General features: G+C 38.5%; 2 protein-coding genes and 2 pseudogenes across 4 annotated transcripts; all 4 read right to left on the bottom strand.

The window, feature by feature from the left end:
• Positions 1–1,575: 1,575 nt before the first annotated feature.
• Positions 1,576–4,759, bottom strand: LOC121790045 (annotated as a pseudogene).
• A 574-nt stretch (positions 4,760–5,333) lies between these two features.
• LOC121790044 (3-ketoacyl-CoA synthase 11-like) lies at positions 5,334–5,906 on the bottom strand. The gene has a single exon (XM_042188343.1). The coding sequence runs from the start codon at positions 5,904–5,906 to the stop codon at positions 5,334–5,336; it is 573 nt and encodes a 190-aa protein (XP_042044277.1).
• A 1,032-nt stretch (positions 5,907–6,938) lies between these two features.
• LOC121790042 (wall-associated receptor kinase-like 6) lies at positions 6,939–11,018 on the bottom strand. Of its 3 annotated transcripts, none has more exons than XM_042188340.1 (2): positions 10,728–11,018; positions 6,939–9,450 (listed from the first exon to the last, which is right to left on the bottom strand). In XM_042188340.1, the coding sequence occupies exons 1-2, from the start codon at positions 10,741–10,743 to the stop codon at positions 7,136–7,138; spliced, it is 2,331 nt and encodes a 776-aa protein (XP_042044274.1). In that variant the 5' UTR covers positions 10,744–11,018; the 3' UTR covers positions 6,939–7,135. The 3 variants fall into 3 exon arrangements, with proteins under 3 accessions (XP_042044274.1, XP_042044275.1, XP_042044276.1); XM_042188341.1 differs by having other exon boundaries at positions 6,939–9,446; XM_042188342.1 differs by lacking the exon at positions 10,728–11,018 and adding an exon at positions 9,763–9,989.
• Positions 11,019–11,481: 463 nt separating this feature from the next.
• On the bottom strand, positions 11,482–18,702 carry LOC121790043 (annotated as a pseudogene).
• Between the last annotated feature and the right edge of the window lie 1,496 nt (positions 18,703–20,198).

Genomic DNA, 20,198 nt, shown 5'->3' with positions numbered 1-20,198 from the left:
GCGCAAGCTATTCTATCATTATTGAATGAGACTTAAGTAGCTCAAAACAGGATAGAGTTGACGAGAGAAAGAAGGGATGATAGAGAAAGAACGAGTAATGTGAAGTCATGTTGACTCATCTAATCTAAATTAAATTTCATAGTGAAAGAACGAGTAATGTGAAGTCATGTTGATCATTTAATCTAAATTCAATACTAGAGAAAAAAAATACAAAAAGGATAAAGAAATAAGTATAAAAGTCTTTTGATCGATATTATGTCAAAAAATGAGTGACATGCAATATTTTTAAAGTCTAAGGACTATAATATTAGTAAATGGAGTATATAAGCTGCAAAATACTAAAACTAACTTTGCAATTCTCTGGTATTTGTAAATTTGGATTAAAAAAACATAAAGTCAATGCTTGCACTAGTTTTCGATAAAGTTTGTTACATACTGAAATTTCAAAAATATTATTATAAACCTCAATTTTTATTTTATTTTAAAGCCTACATTAAAGTAATAATTTAAATGTACTACCTTACATTTCTTATTTACTATTAAAAAAATAGATATTTAATAGAATATATAAAATGTAGAAAATAAAATAAGAGAGAGAAGAGTGAATATAATAACAGATGATAAAGTATGAGAGAAAAAAATTGTATTGCTTTTTACCAAATATAAAAATGAGTCTATTAAGTTGGAACGTCTAAAAAAGGAATACGACTCTATAGCATGGAACGATTGGAGTAATTTGAAAGTTGAATTAGGCGTTTTCAATTATGGCGCAGACTTAAAAAAAAATTACTATTACTACTATTTTAATTTTACAACCTCCGTCTATAATAGTTTGATATGCTTAGCTTATTCTCTACTTTTCCTGGATAGAATGCGTATCATTTTTTTGGATTGATTGCAACTCTGTTTTGCCATTTATTTGTGACTGCAATATTAAATTTGAAAATCGCACCGATATTGGACTCTGATCTGAGATCTTTAGTGTCGGACATAAACCACTAGACCAACACACAGCACAGATTTCTGGCCGTTGCTTATGCATCTTGTATTGAGTGTTATTTATGCGACTTCACACATTTTATACTATCAATAGTTGTAATTATACAACGCACGCAACTCTAAAGTTGGATTTCCTCGGAACACTACAATTTAGAAAAACAGAATTTCAAAAACATATTCAGGTTAACGATTAGCCGTGGATATAAAATTGAAAGAAATTTAAGGAATATGAAGATAAGTTAATTCACATACTTAGTTAAGTTGAAGAAGTGTAGCTGCTAAAGTGGTTATTTTTTGGTACATATATAATAGATATGTAATTGTTTACCAAATTAGCTTGTTGTAGAAAGACTAAAAGCGACTTAGTAATCAAACACAAGTTTTGGAAATCACTTCTTAGAAATATCAAGTCTAGGTCTAGGCAATAAAATTGATCGTCTTTAATGATAAACATTGCACATATTATGTTACACACATAAGTTAAATTGTATTGAACATACACTACACATACTCACAGAATCCGAATAGCTGAAGATAAAGAAAATTATAGATTGCTTACTGATCAGGATGGAGTTGCTACTTCAACATTCCATTGTAGTATTCTTCATGACTCATCAGACGACGGACATTCAATGATTTCTGAGATGGAAGAGAAGCCTTCAGAATCAACATCTTCAATAGGATCACAGCCACACTCTGTATCTGGTTTTCAGGAATCTCTACTTTGATTCCTTCCAAGTGGTGTGCAACTTCCTTCATCGTTGGCCTGCCCTTCCCATTCAAATGTAGACATCTTTTAGCGATTTCGGCCATCGCCTCAATTTCCTCCTTTTTGCCTTCATTTAGAACTCTTGCATCAACAATGTCGAATAACTGATCTTGCTCCATGGAAAGCAGGAAATGCATGGCCAGACCCTTCCTTCTTCAACTCTAACAGCCGATACAGCTTTCTCCCCGTCAGAAGCTCAACCAGCACCACTCAAAGCTGTAAACATCGCTCTTTTCTGTGAACTGGCTCGATTGGAAGTACTCCGGATCCAAGTACCCAAACGTTCCTACCACTCGGGTAGTCACGTGAGTTTGATCAAGAGAAATAGATCTTGACGTCCCAAAATCTGATATTTTGGCACGATACTTCTCATCCAAGAGTATGTTGGTTGACTTGATGTCACGGTGATAGATAGGAACAGATGCAGCAGAGTGCAAGTAGGCGAGTGCTCCAGCCACTTGCTTGGCAATTCCACCCGCATTTTCCAGAATAAGGGGAAATCCTCGTGCGGATGATGGATGTGAGAGAATAGAGTGCCATTGGGGATGAACTCGTAGACAAGACGAGGAACTTCACTTTCCAGACAACATCCCAACAGCTTGACCACATTCCTATGGTTTATCTGTGATACAATAACTACCTCATTAATGAAGTCTACTACATCACCTTGGTTCACCCTATCTGACTTCTTCACTGCTACGATTCTTCCATCCTCCAACATCCCTTTATACACAACACCTTCACCACCACGGCCAAGTACTCGATTCTCGTTGTAGTCATCAGTAGCCTTTGCCAACTCAACGGAAGTAAACAATCTGGTTTTCTCAATGTCATTCTCAACAGCAGCCAACTGTTGCTCCAGCAAAATGCCTCCATTTCTCTTAAAAAACATGTGGTTTCGGCTAGCCTCATTAGCCTTAACAGTCTCAGTAATAGCTTTGCCATATTTCCAAGTTGCAGTGACCAAAATCAGCACACCAACCATGCTGCCGATAACAATGGAGGCTATTTTAATGATGAGTTGAGAGTGGTTAGAGATTTTATTTGGGGAGGATGGATTTCCTTCATGTCTTCCATCATCAATATATGGATTTCGGCATCCATCAACAATATATGGATTTCCTCCTTGTCCTCCACATGTGCAGTATTTTATTGAAGATGCGTACTCTAATTCCTGATAATATAAGAAAGATCTGATCTCATTCTTATATCGATCGATCACTAATTTGAAATTAGGACTGTAATATGGAATCCGCTGTGAACAGTAGTATGGATTCGAACTTGTATACATAAAATCAAAAGGAGATGAGCATAAATCAGAAGGAGATGAGCATAAATCAGAAGGAGATGAGCAAACACCATTCTGATTACCAAATTCCCACTCAAGTACCAACGGCACAAATCCAAACTCATGATCAAATGGATTCGACAGATCATCCACAAGCCCTTTATACCTTTTGTAATCCTCATTTTGCAACCATTTCTTGTCAACAGGAAAAACATACCCACAGAAACTGCTATTGCTGGCTTGAATACTTTGGTAAGTAAACTCAAACTCTTGGACTCGTCTTGGAATTGATGTTTGGCAGCAATTTATGCCGTTGCACCTGGCCACGTCTGTAGCATTAGCATCATCACACATAGCCAAGCATCCTCCAACTCGTGTTCCATTACTGTGAAACCACACTGCAGTCTTGCAGCCTAGTACGACAAATGTGTTGTAGTAAGCTGAGAGTGTGAACGGACTTCCCGTGAGTGATATTGGTAGAGATTCTCTTGTTTGCCTTCCTTCAGAGCAGTTTATAGGCGACACGGGCAGATTCACTATAACCACACCGTAGATAGAAACATTCACTACTTCCAAGTTTATGCTGCTCAAGTATGGCACCGTTCTTGAGGAGTTCCGTGTCGAATTTTTGCAAATGACTGTGAATGAGGAGTTTGCACTGCACTTGGAACCAATTCCAAAAGGATATGGAATGGTGACATTTCCACACATTTCTGGACAACCGGGCTTCGACATGGAACTTGCAAGAGTTGGGGTTATGGCAAAGCATAGGGTGTAGAAGACCAGAATAACCAATGCTAGCTCCATTGCTTGCTGGAAAAAGAGGTGAATGTTCAATCATAATGTTAACTGTCATTTATATATAATCATGTGACCAAAAACAGAATTTCAAGAGAAAGAAAAGTATTAACCCAATCCCAAACAGAAATCTCCTTCTAACACAAGCAAAGGAAAGGAAACAATTAGAACAAGGAAAGGAAACAACACAAATAAGAGTATACAATTGCAATTAGTAATGAAAATAATTGTTTGCATACCTTCTTCTACCAAGGCACCGAGTTGGGCTTAAGAACGTTGCACCTCTGCTTGATAACTTGTACAAGCTTCAATTTTTAGAAGTCGATGTGGGATAAGAAATTAGCGTTTTTAAGCATCATGCATGTTTAGCTGGGCTGGAATTTAAATTGGATTTCCATACATGAAACGAAGAGATAAAGAAAGAAATTCAACTTAGGTATACTCTAGAGCTATGTCCCATTGGAATGGGATATAATTTATGATCGAGGCGAATATATTTATCCAGAATTCCAGAGGAGTAATGTTTCTAACTTTCTGTATTATCTCTTTTAATTTATATGTTCCATTTTAGTTTATTTACTTAATATCTTATTCCATAAATTATCTATCACTAAATATTAGTTTAAATAAAGTTTGCTCTAAACTTCAAGAGTTCATAAACACAAATATTTAACATGCTACTTTATAGAATTGGGCATGAAAATCAGTAAGAAATAATATGAAGCTAAATATTACTATATTCAAGAATCTAGCTTAAACTAAAATCCATGCATGAACCTCATATTCTCAAGAAGGAAGCATATAAATTTAGTTCCCATCAATAATATGCGACGTACCTTTACTGAATAGCGTTGCGTATATGATTTGATAAGCTTAGTTTTCTAAATGATGAATGAAGTTGTGTTCTTTAACTGGCTTATCTTTAAAAGTCTTCCAACACTAATTTTTCACCACACAAAATAAGAAAGAAAAGTATCTATAAATCCAGTAAGGACAAACACTAGAAGAAAAATATCCATACATCCTAGGAAGTAAGATGTCAGTTTGCACAAAATGTCAGTTTCAGTTGCTATAAACAGTGGATATTGATCTAAAGTAAAATTATAAGAATTATGAAGTTAAGCAGTTCACATACCTTGGAGTTAGGAGTGACTAGTCAGTGAGCATATCTTACCAAAAACAGGTTTGATTAACTCTGCTATTATTTTGGATTGAAAATCTGGGTTTAAAATGAAATTCCAACAGCATAATGAGCTTCAGATGTAGTAAGGCTTAAATAACTCTTGATCAATTTAACATTTAATCATGAGTGACAAGTGGATACATAGAAACCTTCAAATGACATTGGCAAAATAAAGAGTGACTCAATAATTTAAATCGGAAAATTGGTTTGAATACAAGATAACATCAGTAACACTATTTTTATTCTGACATGTTACAGAAATGGTAGTAATGCAGTAGTCATGTATATAGTTATATTCATACAGATGAGTTTTCTTCAGCGCCGGCTCTGTGTTTTGAAGGGCCCTTGGCCAAGCTGGATGTCAAGGCCCCATACTGGCCCAGCACGTACCACAGCGAGCTGCTCGACGTGTTCCCGAACCTATACAACGTCATTCTAGAAGGCTCCATGTCCCACTTGCTTAAATTCAGATTCTTCTCGAGCTCATCAAGCACGCCCCGCCTGCCCGTGTGGATGCAAAAGTGCTCGAACGCGAGCTTGAAGTCGGGCACGTAGGGCTTGACCTTCATCTTTAGGAGCTTTTTCGCGATGAGTGTTGCCAGGAAGAGGAGCTGCTCGGACATGGGGAGGACGAGAGGCCCGAGGGTGGTGATGTTGGTCTGGAGGGCCTCTCCCGCGACGGTCATGAGGTCCAGAGTGATTGTGTGTGTTATATAGCGCAAAAAAATTTTGGGCCCCTGTCCATCCTGGGCCCCTGGCCGTGGCCTGGGTTGCCTGCCCCCAGAGCCGGCCCTGGTTTTCTTCATCTGCTTATAACTACGGAGTGATTGTATCACCACCTCTGCTTCATGAGGTGAAGGATAATTCATCAGACTCGTCAACTTCAACAATATTGCGTTCTTCGCCTTTGTCTGGTTGAAAGTTTCCTTCTTCGAGCAAATGTATGCCTTCCATCAATCTCTCTGATCGAATCATCAATCTCAATAGAGTTTGTTTTCTTTTCTTGCTTACATTCTATTGTCTTGTTTTTCTAATTCGAGTTTCGATTGCCAACAGGAAGCATACAAATTTAGTGCATCAAAAAGGAATATTGATGTATTATGATGAATTAACCGAACGGAATAAGAGAAAAAGAGCTACAAATTATCCTGTACAGACATGCACCAGAAGAAAGAATATATTCACTAAGATTGATATATAGCTAGAGAAATACACTAATAATTGCAAATGAAGCATATGTCCATGTTTCATTAACTGTAAATGAGCAAAACTCGTGTTTCTAAAAACATCATGTGCATTTTCTTTAACATACCTGGCTTATTCAATCTGGATAGCTACATCCATCAACTAAGTGGAAAATAATTTTGTTTAGTAGCTAAGATTGCATTGTCCAGAACAACAAAGTAAAAAATTGTTTAGTGATTGAAAATTAGTGAGTGTGGTGGTATGTTGAGATGGAGGAGAAGTCATCAACCTCAACAACTTGGTGCTCTGTCTTCATCTTCACAGTGTCATTCTTCGTTAATTGTTGGCCTTTGCGTTCATCTTCTAGCGATAGATGCTTGCATTGATAATATCAAACACATGTTTTTTTCTCCATGTAATGCAACAGCATACTCTCTCTAGTTAAGATCTCAACCATAACCGCGCAAAAGCTATAGACGATGAGACTCGCTCTTTTCTGTGAACTAACTTGACTGGAAATACTCGGGATCCAAACTGTCACACGTGCGAAAATCTTGTATGGAAATAGCACACTATTGCTTACTTCATAACATGTACAGATTTTATCATATGAATCCCAAAATTTGTCATAATTAATTTTCACTTAATTGAATATTTTGTGGAATTTGAAGCAATGTATTTCTGTATACTATCAGGCCACCCTAGAAATGCACTTGTGGGATAAACTTACCAAACACTTATTATCTACACATGTCATCAACAAACAATCAAAGCATTGTAGCACACATACTGAATACATAACATAATGTTTAGCAACAATCTAAGATCAATACAAACTCTTGAATGACAACAGAAAATGATGTTATAAGAAACTTATTGCAAGCAAAGCAAATAAAGAAAGTAGACCATCTATTTACTCACCAAGCAATGGATACTCAGCTTCTGGCGGAAACGGGGGGATGGAAGTGAAGCTGATAGAATCAGCAACCTCTATAGAAAGAGAATGAAACCCTGTGCTGCCACCATCTCTATCTTCGACATACGAGCATTCTTCGACCTTTTTGATAGCTTCCAACTCCACTGAAACTTCCTTCATTGTTGGCCTTCTCTTCCCATTCAAATGCAGACATCTTCTAGCAAGCTGAGCTACAGCCATGACTTCATCCCTCTTGCCTTCTCTGAGGACCCTTGCATCAAGTATTTCAAATAATACGTTTTCCTCCATCGAGTGCAAGAAATGTGTGGCTAAACTCCTCCCTGCTTCAGCTCTGATGGATGATATTGCTTTCTCACCGGTCAGAAGCTCAACCATAACCACACCAAAGCTGTAGACGTCGCTCTTCTCTGTGAATTGGTTTGACTGGAAGTACTCTGGATCCAAGTAGCCGAAGGTTCCTAGAACTCGGGTGGTGCAGTGAGTCTGGTCAAGAGCTACTGACCTTGATGTCCCAAAATCTGAGATCTTGGCGCGGTATTTGTCATCCAAGAGTATGTTTGTTGACTTGATATCGCGGTGATAGATAGGCGCAGATGCTGAAGAGTGCAAGTAAGCAAGTGAACCTGCCACTTCTCTTGCAATTCTCATTCTCATTTCCCATGTCAACGGGAATTCTTCACTTGGCTCATGAATTTGTTGGAAAAGGGTTCCATTTGGGATGAACTCGTAGACGAGAAGAGGAACTTCAGTCTCGAGACAACATCCTAGTAGCTTAACCACATTCCTGTGGTTGACTTGTGACAGTATAACCACTTCATTTATGAAGACTTCAAGGTCACCTTCCTCTAACTTCTGCGATTTCTTGACTGCCACAATCTTACCATCCTTCAACATGCCTTTGTAGACAGTGCCTTGCCCACCACGACCGAGTATGCGGTTCTCATTGTAGTGGTCAGTTGCCAATGTCAACTCTTTAGAACTATACAACCTGGTCTTGTCAAGGCCATTATCAGTTGCTGAGAGCTGTTGTTCCAGCAACAGCCCACCGTTTCGCTTGAAAAACTTGTGTCTCCGGTTCGCCTTGATTCTTTTTCTGATGAATTTGGTCGACCTCCACGCTACAAGGAGTAGTATCAGAGCGCCGAGACTACTGCCAACGCTGATAAACGCTGTTCTCAAATGAGCTTTATATTTGGCAGTGTGATCAATACATGTATAATCCCCAATTACATTGGTACAAGACCATGGTTTACAGGGATTATGCGTTGCATTCCCGCATTCATTTACATCAATGCATTTCTCTGGTAGATATGGGTTACCTTCATACCCATCAGGGCAATGGCAGTATTTGGTTGAAGATGCATAATCAGCTCCATCATAATAAAATGACGATGATCCCTCATAATATGAATCGAATCTATATGAAGAACGATCAGAGTATGATTGGCAGTTATAACGAGAAGGATATATGCTACAAAGATCGTTATAATGTTTGTTCCTACAATAGGAAGATTCATTTTTTGAATATCTGCGTCCAAAATCATTAGGATATGAGAGACAATAATCATCTGAATATGTGCAAATTCGGTTAGTATAACCTTTCAGTTCACCAAATTCCCACTCAAGTACCAGAGGAGCGAATACCAATCCTCGGTTTAATGCTTTGAAACTTTTGTAATGATTTGTTAACCATATCTTCTCAACAGGAAGAACAAATCCACAAGAGCTATTATCACTGATAGCTTCAGTTGTTCTGTACTTGTACTCGAGCTCCTTGAGTCGTGGTGGAAGTGTTGTTTGGCAGCAGTTAACGCCGTTGCAGCTAGTTTCTTTGGAGTTAGCAGCACACATGGATGTACATCCTCCTATAGTAGTCGTTTCATTAGCCTGCAACCAGACCGAATTCTTGCAGCCTAACACAGCTAACGTGTTGTAGCGTGCTGAGATTGTAAACGGACTTCTGTTGAGGGATGTCAAGAGATGGCCTGTACTCAGATTCGCAGAGCAAGTCATAGGTGACAACACCGGCTTTACTATGACTGTACCTCTGATGGAAATCTTAACTACTTCCATGCTGATGCTGCTCAAGAATGGTGTTGTGGAATTTTGGCAGATAACAACGAATGAGGAATTTGCACTACACTTGGAACCAATCCCAAATGGAAAGGGAATGGTGACATTTCCACACTTTTCTTGACAATTAGGCATCGACAGAGATATCGCCAGACTCAAAGTTATGCTATAGCTCAGCAGGATTAACAGATGGACTAATATGAAGGAGTTCATTCTTCCTTCAACAACAGAATGTCAGTCTAAACATATGCTATAAAATTTAATAGTTCATAGAGTGAAAATATTTAACATCAAGATAACAGTCAAAACATGTGCTATAAAGTTCAAGAGTTCATATAATACAAATATTTTACATGCTACTTCATATAATTGGGCATGCAAAGTCAATAAGGTAAAAACATGAAGCAGAATATAACTATAATAAGAATCTTCAATTTATATTGAATCTAGCTATATCTAATTAAAATTCATGCATCAGCCTCATATTCTGAAAAGGAAGCACATAAATTTAGTTCCCATTTACAACGTACCTTTACTGAATCAGAAAGTTTCTAGAGCTAAGTAATCGAATAGTGTTGTGTATATTATTTGATCAGCTTAGTTTTCTAAGTGGATGATGGAGAGACAAAGGAAGTTTTCCAAGTCAACTGTCAACTCTTTCAATGACTTTGAATGTCTAATTTTTCACCACGGAAAAAAGGAAAGAAAAATATCAGTAAATAGAGTCATTTCATTTTCTGCATTCGTTTTGAAAAAATTATAATAAATAGTTAAAGTGGAGAGGGAGTAAGTAAGAGAGAGAATAATGTAGATAATAGTCTTATCTACAGTATTCTCTCTCTTACTTTACTTTTTCTCCATTTTAACTATTTATAGTTATTTTTTCAAAACGAGTGCGCAAAATGAAATGACTTCATTGCTATGGAACGGAGGGAGTAAAACAGTTGGAATGTTGAGTTTCTATAGGCTGTGACAACAATGGTGCTATTAGCCTGGCAAAGCACCAAGCCTTTCACGAAAGGAGCAAGCACATAGATGTGAGGTTGCACTTTGTGTGGGAAGAAATAGAAAAAGGGAATGTGAGAATTTTCAAGGTTGATACATCTGAAAATCGGACTGACATGCTCACAAAGGCATTGCTGAGGGAGAAGTTTGAATTGTGCCTAAAACTAGTAGGTCTGTGCGTGCAGAGAGAAGGGTGCTACCAATTAGTATTCAAGGTGGAGATTTGTTGGTTGTGAATAGCTAATTTGGTTCATCAATCCATGAATCGATTAGAGAAAGAAGGAAGAAGATGAGAAGTCAGTAAAATTCTACTTTATATAATTGGGCATGAAAAGTCAGTAACAAAAAAACCATGAAGCAGAATATAACTATATTCAAGAATCTTCAATTTATATAAAATCTAGCAATATCTAAATAAATTCATGCATCAACCTCATAGTCTGAAAAGGAGGCATATAAATTTAATTCCCACCAATAATATGCAACGTACCTTTACATATTAACATGTTTCAAGAGCTAAGTAATCGAATAGAACGGTGTATATGATTTGATCAGTTTAGTTTTCTAAACAGGATGATGGAGTGATGAAGGAAGTTGTGTTGTTTCCTAGTAAATAACATGCTGCCTATCTTCCAAAGTCTAAGTCAACTGCCAAGTGTTTCAAGTCTTCAATAATTTGGCTGTCTAATTTTCCACGACAGAAAAAAAGGGGTAGTAAATGAGCTTTAGATGCAGTAAGGCTTAAATGACTCTTGATCAATTTAACATTCAGGGGAGGGAACATCTTTTTATGTCCACGAACTTTGGCAAAGTACCATTTTAGGTCCGTCAACTACAAGTTATATCATTTGAGGTATTTTGAACTTTTTCCTGATGAAAATCCCCTTATGGCCTTCAAAGGGCACTTTGGACGATTCTTTCGTCACTCATCTTGCGTCAAAGACCTAGAGTCTAACAAATTTTTTTACTACTATTTAATTCAATTACCATCCAAATTGAGTTTATATATAATTAAAAATTGCCGTAAAAAATACTCCCTCCGTCCAGCAATAGCAGTCCCATTTCTAAAGGGCACGGGTTTTAAGAAAGTATTGGAATCTGTAATAAATGGTGTATAATAGTGGAATTTTGGGTCCACTTAAAATGTTTAATTTATAATTTTCTGATTTTAGTTTTTTTTGTATCACTGTTTTTTATTCCAAATTATATATCCAACAATCAAACCACCCTAATTGCAGTCACTGTTTCGGTGCTAGATTTGATTTATTAATCTTGTTTTTTTTTGTATCACTGTTTTAAATCTGAACCCCGTGTCATATGGATTCAACGGATCTTGATTTAGGCCACTATGCAATGTATAAGCACTCTGTATCCATTTCTTATCAGCAGGAAAAGCATAGCCACAAAATCTACTCTTATTACTCCCTTCAATGCTTCGATATGTATACTCCCAACTCTTGTGGTCGTTCTGGTATATTCGTTTGGCAGCAGTTAACGCCACTGCAGCTCGTGTCCGTGGAATTCCCATCACAGATAGCCGTGCATCCTCCAACCGTCTGCATCGTCTCAGAATGCAGCCAGACTGAACTTTTGCAGCCTAGCACGAATAATGAATTGTAGTGTGCTGAGATCGTAAAAGGGCTGCCACGTAGTGAAATAGGCACAGGGACAGTTGTCTGCGTATCTGAGCAATTCATAGGCGACACGGGCAGCTTTACAATCAACGTTCCGTGCAGCGAAATCTTCACCACTTCCATATTGATGATGCTCAAGAATGGAGTGGACGAATTTTGGCAGATAATTGTGTAGAATGCTTCTTTGCATTCAGTGGAATCAATAACGCATTTTGCACTACATTTGGAACCAACCCCAAAAGGGTATGGAATGGTCACATTCCCACACTTTTCAGGGCAACCAGGCTTCGACAGAGATATGGCAGTCACGGTTAGGCATAGCCAGGAAAAGACAGAGAGTGTAATAAAGGGAAACCTCATTCTTCACCTTTAGCCTGCAGAGTTTCAATCAAAATCCAGTTTCAACTACATTTATTCTTGGGAAACAACGCACATCACAGAAACAATACAGAACACGAGTTCGTCTCTACAAAACCAAGTCCTAATCCTATGCCCATTCAAGCTCCCCAATTCAACGGTCATTGCAATAATTAGAGATTTTGCATAAAACAAATATCAAGAACATACCTTTTACTTGCTTTTTGGTAGATTTTGTGTGGATGTTGATATTCAAAATCAATCCATCAACCTAATGCTCTGAAAATGAAGCATATTCGGATGTTTCAAGAGCAAAGTAATCGAATCGTGTTGCATATGTGGATGAAGGCAAAAGTGTTATTATGCAAGGCTCATAATGCAGATGTATTCTTTCCCAGCAGATAACAATAACATTGGCTGGCCATCTTTAAAAGTGTTCCAAGTCAACTGTCAACTTTTTCAAGTCTCCTTTGGCTGTCTAAATTTTCACCACTATATATGAATCCAATAGGGACAGACACTAAATTAATGGAGTTTGGTTTCAGTCGCCATCTCTCCACTTACGGAGGCAATGCCAGGCCAGAGATTTTCACTATATGATTATTGAATAAAATATACTAAAAGGAGAAACAACTAGTTTTTAAACACTTCAACACTTCAACAATAATTGCAGTAATTAGATGATTCTGTGGAAAACAAATATGAAGATCATACCTTTTGCTTGCAGCTTTGGTGACAAGTGGACTCATTTCTGATAGGATGAATGATGATTGAGCTCAGAGATGTGATGTGAATGTAGATATTCAAAGCAGATGGTTTACTTCAATTAATAAGAGAATGATTGACTAGTTAGTTTAGTTTCAAGTATGACAGCTATAATGGAGCTCCAGCTAATACGGCAGAATAGCTGATTTCATATGATTGTTTGGATTGGACTAACAAATAATTGGTGAGAAACAAGTCGAACTAATGCTTTGAATTGGAAAAAGAGAGAGAAACACGACTTTGAAGTCTATTGAAAATAATTCTGCAAAAATAACCTATGTTTCTGCACGCCACATGCTCGATAAAAGACTTGAACGGCCATTCTGTCCATCGTTTCTGGTGCCCACTTCATATAGAGCCCCAAAAACTGCAAAAATCAACTTTTAAGCTTACACATGTTCTTCTGCAGGTGTACGGAAGAAGGTACGCAGGGAGAACACTTGAGTCTTAGTTGGATGTGATTACCATCTGATTTCGGTAGAGATGATATAGATATCAACAGTCACTAGAAGAGAAGCAATGCTGCCGCACGCCACCTGCTCGATGAAAGACTTGAACGACCATTCTGTTCATCGTTCAGGTTGGAACATCAATTAGTGCCACAAAAACTACAAAAAGTCTGCATTTTACCTTACAGGAGAAGGTGCGCTGCGAGAACAATGGATCCTTGAATAGTTTGACGTGCTTACTAACTGCAAAAATTAAGGTGCTTATTCTATACTTTTCCTTAATAGAATGTGTGATCACTTCACACATTTTATACTATCAATTACTATACTTTTCCTCGAAACACTACGCATTTTAAAAAAACATATTGAAGTTCACACTCTCCACCTTTTATATTTCTTATTTTTCATTGAATGGAGGGAGTAGTATACTTTATCTTACTCTATTCCTAGAGATTCAATATGCTTAATGACTTATCAAGCAATGAGTTTTCTTCATCTTCTTCTAAATATTGAGTGATGGTATCAAAACCACTGCTTCCTCTTCCTGAGATGGAGGAGAATATATCATGCTCATCAACTTCAACAACATTGCCTTGTTCGCCTTCGTCTTCTTGAAAGTTTCCTTCTTCGAGCATAAGAAGGCTTTCCAACTCGGCTGCAACTTCCTTCATTGTTGGCCTTCTCTTACCATTCGGATGCAGACATCTTCGAGAAAGTTCGGCTATAGCCAAAATCTCTTCCCTTTTGCCCTCTTTGATCACCCTTGCATCGAGAATATCGAACAACTGATTTTCCTCCATAGAATGCAAGAAGTGTGCAGCCAAACCCCGCACCTCCTCAGCTCTGATTGTTGACACTACTTTCTCTCCGGTTAAAAGCTCAACCACAACCACGCCAAAGCTATAGACATCGCTCTTTTCTGTGAACTGGCTCGACTGGAAATACTCGGGATCCAAATAGCCAACGGTTCCATGCACACGCGTGGTCAGGTGAGTTTGATCAACAGCTACTGATCTTGATATCCCAAAATCTGAGACTTTGGCGCGGTATTTGTCATCCAAAAGTATGTTCGATGACTTGATATCGCGGTGATAGATAGGTGCGGACGAAGAAGAATGCAAGTAAGCAAGTGCTCCAGCTATATCTCTTGCAATCCTCACTCTCAACTCCCATGATAATGGGAATTCCTCATTAGGATCATGGATGTGTTGGTGGAGAGTGCCGTTTTGGATGAACTCGTAGACGAGGAGAGGAACTTTAGTCTCAATACAACATCCCAACAATTTAACCACATTCCTATGATTGATTTGTGAGAGAATGACAACCTCGTTGATGAAGGCTTCAAGCTCGCCTTCTTCCACCTTCTTCGACTTCTTGACTGCTACAATCCTTCCGTCAGTCAGCATTCCTTTGTAGACAGTGCCTTGCCCTCCACGACCAAGTATCCGATTCTCGTTATAAAAATCAGTAGCTCTTGATAGCTCTTTCGAACTGAACAACCTAGTTTTCTCAAGGCCGTTATCAATGGAAGACAGCTGTTGTTCCAACAATAAGGCTAAACACTTGAGTTTGTGTTTATCCTTTATTCTTTTTCTAATAGTTCTGGTGGCAAAAAAACGACCCGAGTAACAAAACCAGCCCTCCAGCGGCACTGCCAACACAGATAATCACTATTTTGACAGCAGATCTTTTTCGACAAATGTACCCTCCATTAGTATTGATGCAAGTCCCATCACTACCGCATATGTTAAATGTTGAGTTGCTACACTCATTAACATCAACACATCCTTCACGGCCTAGATATGGATTCCCTTCAAAACCATCACGACAAGAGCAGTACCTAGTCGATGATACATAGTTGTTTCCAGTAGGATCATAGCGCGGCATATAGTAATCATCATAATATTCATCACTACGATAGCTAGGAAGCACTTTGCAAATAGTATTATCATGGAAGTCTTCAGAGCCAATGTGCTCCCAATCAATCACCAGTTGTGCAAATCCGAACCCCACATCATATGGATTCAACGGATCTTGGTTTAGGCCACTATGCATTGTGTAAGCACTCTGTATCCATTTCTTGTCAGCAGGAAAAGCGTAGCCACAAAACCCGCTCTTATTACTTGCTTCAATGCTTCGATATGTATACTGCAGCTCTTGTGGTCGTTCTGGTATTGTCGTTTGGCAACAGTTAACACCACTGCAGCTCGTGTCAGTGGAATTCCCATCACAGATAGCCGTGCATCCTCCAACTGTCTCCATCATCTCAGAACGCAGCCAGACTGAACTTTTGCAGCCCAACACAATAAATGAATTGTAGTGTGTTGAGATTGTAAAAGGGCTGCCATCAAGTGAAATTGGCACAGGGACCGTTGTCTGCGTACCTGAGCAATTCATAGGAGACACGGGCAGCTTTACAATCAACGTTCCGTACAGCGAAATCTTCACCACTTCCATTTTGATGATGCTCAAGAATGGAGTGGATGAATTTTGGCAGATAATTGTGTAGGCGGATTCTTTGCATTCGGAAGAATCAATCACACATTTTGCACTGCATTTGGAGCCAACCCCAAATGGATATGGAATGGTTACATTCCCACACTTTTCCGGGCAACCAGGCTTCGACAAAGATCCACCAGCTACGGTGAGGCATAGCCAGGAAAAAACAGAGAGAGTAATAAAGGGAAACCTCATTCTTTGTTTTTAACCTGCAGAGTTCCAATGAAAATCATTCGTGTTCAACCAAAACTCGAGTTTCTAGCATAGTTCATATCTCAACTAGAATCTGCAACAAGTTTCAACTGCAGTTATTGTTGGGAAATAACACACATCATGAAAACAATAAAGAACACGAGTTCTTCTCTACAAAAGACTATTTAAAATAGACAACAACAAAGCTGTTACAATCACAAAATGAAGAAGGAAAGGAAACGCTCAGTTAGGAGCACCCGTTCGTTAGCATGCAAATACGAAGACCATCTTCTTCAATTGGCATTCGTGACTGTTGTGCGATTGAGTGTAGTAGCTAGGATCTGCGGATTCAAAGCATTGTATCTTTCATTTCTGTTGTTCATTCCTTTCCAAAATTATGTTTGAGTGTAGACCTCTTTAGATCTAGCAATACCATTCCTTTGTTCACCTTTACAAGCTTTCCATTCAAATTGATCATAATTTGAGTTCCACAGTGATTTCAAACAGTCTAGCTCCGGAAAAGGTTGCAAGAAAAGCCCTAATCCTAAGCCCATTCAGGTTCCACACATCAACAGTAATGCTATAATTAGATGGTTTTGTGTAAAACAAATAAGAACATACCTTTTACCTGCAGTTTTGAACTCACTTCTGATCTGATAGGATGAATGTTGATTGAGCTCAGCGCTACTCTTATTACTGCAAAAATAACTGCTGATGCAAGAATAATTTAAATGGAGATGTTAAGCAACCACTGCCAAATAATTGGGGTCGACTGAAAGTATTCAAATCAACGCTTTGAATTGGAAAAAATATGTACAGGGGTCCCTCCATTTTTATATGAATGAAGGAAGACTTTGAAACAACTACTCCTTGTTATCAACTGTTTAAACAAAGACTTTGAAAAGTGACACAACTTTGAAATCAACTGGAAAGACTAATAGGTCTATTGGTGCCATATTCAAATTTAATATTGGAAATCAACTTTGAAATCACTTCCTTAGAAATTTCTAGGCAATAAAGTTTATCGTCTTTAATGATAAACATTGCACATATTATGTTACACGTATAAGTTAAATTGTGTATTAAACACACACATACACACAGAATCCAAATAGCTGAAGATAAAGAAAAGCATAGGTTGCTTGCTCAGGATGAAGTTACTACTTCAACATGCCATAGTAATATTCTTCACGACTCATCAGACGATGAACATTCAATGATTTCCGAGATGGAAGAGAGGCCATCAGAGTCAGCATCTTCAATAGGATCGCCGCCACTGCTTTGTATCTGGTTTTCAGGAATCTCTACTTTAATTCCTTCCAAGTGGTGTGCAACTTCCTTCATCGTTGGCCTGCCTTTCCCATTCAAATGCAGACATCTTTTAGCGATATCAGCCATAGCCTCGATTTCCTCCTTTTTGCCCTCTTTGAGCACTCTTGCATCAACAATGTCGAATAACTGATCTTGCTCCATGGAATGCAGGAAATGCATGGCCAGACCCCTTCCTTCTTCAACTCTAACCGCAGATATTGCCTTCTCTCCAGTTAGAAGCTCAACCAACACCACACCAAAACTGTAAACATCGCTCTTTTCTGTGAACTGGCTCGACTGGAAGTACTCTGGATCCAAGTACCCGAACGTGCCTACCACTCGTGTGGTCACGTGAGTTTGATCCAGAGAAATTGATCTTGATGTCCCAAAATCTGATATTTTGGCTTGATATTTGTCATCCAAGAGTATGTTGGTTGACTTGATATCACGGTGATAGATAGGAACAGATGCAGCAGAGTGCAAGTAGGCGAGAGCTCCGGCCACTTGCTTGGCAATTCTCACCCGCATTTCCCAGAATAAGGGAAATCTTCGTGCGGATGATGGATGTGAGAGAAAAGTGTGCCATTGGGGATGAACTCGTAGACAAGACGAGGAACTTCACTTTCCAGACAACACCCCAACAACTTGACCACATTCCTATGGTTTATTTGTGATACAATGACAACCTCGTTAATGAAGTCTACCACGTCACCTTGGTTCACCTTCTCCGACTTCTTCACTGCCACGATTCTTCCATCTTCTAACATCCCTTTATACACAACTCCTTCACCACCACGACCAAGTACTCGATTCTCATTGTAGTCATCAGTAGCCTTTGCCAACTCAACGGAAGTAAACAATCTGGTTTTCTCAATGTCATTCTCAACAGCAGCCAACTGTTGCTCCAACAAAATGCCTCCATTTCTCTTAAAGAACATGTGTTTTCGGCTAGCCTTGATAGCCTTAACTGTCTGTATAATAGCTTTGCCAAACTTCCAAGCTGCAGTGAGCAAAATCAGCCCACCCAAGACACTGCCGATAACAATGGATGCTATTTTAATGATGGATAGAGATCTTGATTCTTGCATGGATGTTGTAAATTGGATATTCACATCCATTAACTATATATGGATTTCCTTCATAACCACCACATGTGCAGTATGTTTTTGAAGATACATACTCATGTTTTGCATAATAATAATAATACTTCCACGAATAATCTGAGAATGATTCACATTCATATCCTAAATAAGCCTCGTATGAGTTGTATTCATAAGGATTTCTATTTATTTCCCTGCAAGTACTTATTATATCAAAGGAAGGATATCCATAATCAGTAGATAAACATCCACCATTCTGATTACCAAATTCCCACTCAAGTACCAACGGCACAAATCCAAACTCGCGATCAAATGGATTCGACAGATCATCCACAAGGCCTTTATACCTTTTGTAATCCTCATTCTGCAACCATTTCTTGTGAACAGGAAATACATACCCACAGAAACTGCTATTGCTGGCTTGAATACTTTGGTAAGTAAACTCAAACTCTTGGGCTCGTCTTGGAATTGATGTTTGGCAGCAATTTATGCCGTTGCAGCTGGCCACGTCTGTAGCATTAGCATCATCACACATAGCCAGACATCCTCCAACTCGTGTTCCATTACTGTGAAACCACACTGCAGTCTTGCAGCCTAGTACGACAAATGTGTTGTAGTGAGCTGAGAGTGTGAACGGACTTCCCGTGAGTGATATTGGTAGAGATTCTCTTGTTTGCCTTCCTTCAGAGCAGTTTATAGGCGACACGGGCAGATTCACTATAACCACACCGTATATAGAAACATTCACAACTTCCAAGTTTATGCTGCTCAAGTATGGCACCGTTCTTGAGGAGTTTCCAGGTGAATTTTTGCAAATAACTGTGAATGAGGAGTTTGCACTGCATTTGGAACCAATTCCAAAAGGATATGGAATGGTGACATTTCCACATTTTTTTGGACAACCGGGCTTCGACATGGAACTTGCAAGAGTTGGGGTTATGGCAAAGCATAGGGTGTAGAAGACCAGAATAACCAATGCTAGCTCCATTGCTTGCTGGAAAAAGAGGTGAATGTTCAATCATAATGTTAACTGTCATTTATATATAATCATGTGACCAAAAACATAATCTCAAGACTCAAGAGAAAGAAAAGTATTAACCCAATCCCAAACAGAAATCTCCTTCTAACACAGAAAATAGCTCATCTTGAATGGGTTATTCTACTTTAAGATCAAAATACTAAGTTAGAACAAGGAAAGGAAACAACACAAATAAGAGTATACAATTGCAATTAGTAATGAAAATAATTGTTTGCATACCCCTTCTTCTACCAAGGCACCGAGTTGGGCTTAAGAACGTTGCACCTCTGCTTGATAACTTGTACAAGCTTCAATTTTTAGAAGTGGATGTGGGATAAGAAATGAGTGTTTTTAAGCATCGTGCATGTTTAGCTGGGCTGGAATTTAAATTGGATTTCCATACATGAAACGAAGAGATAAAGAAAGAAATTCAACTTAGGTATACTCTAGAGCTATGCCTCCATTTCTCTTAAAAAACATGTGGTTTCGGCTAGCCTCATTAGCCTTAACAGTCTCAGAAATAGCTTTGCCATATTTCCAAGTTGCAGTGACCAAAATCAGCACACCAACCATGCTGCCGATAACAATGGAGGCTATTTAATGATGAGTTGAGAGTGGTTAGAGATTTTATTTGGG

The sequence above is a fragment of the Salvia splendens genome, unplaced genomic scaffold (assembly GCF_004379255.2).
Source record: "Salvia splendens isolate huo1 unplaced genomic scaffold, SspV2 ctg397, whole genome shotgun sequence".
Taxonomy (NCBI): Eukaryota; Viridiplantae; Streptophyta; class Magnoliopsida; order Lamiales; family Lamiaceae; genus Salvia; species Salvia splendens.
The sequence above is the reverse complement of the archived record's forward strand: the minus strand, read 5'-3'. Positions and strand labels throughout refer to the sequence as shown.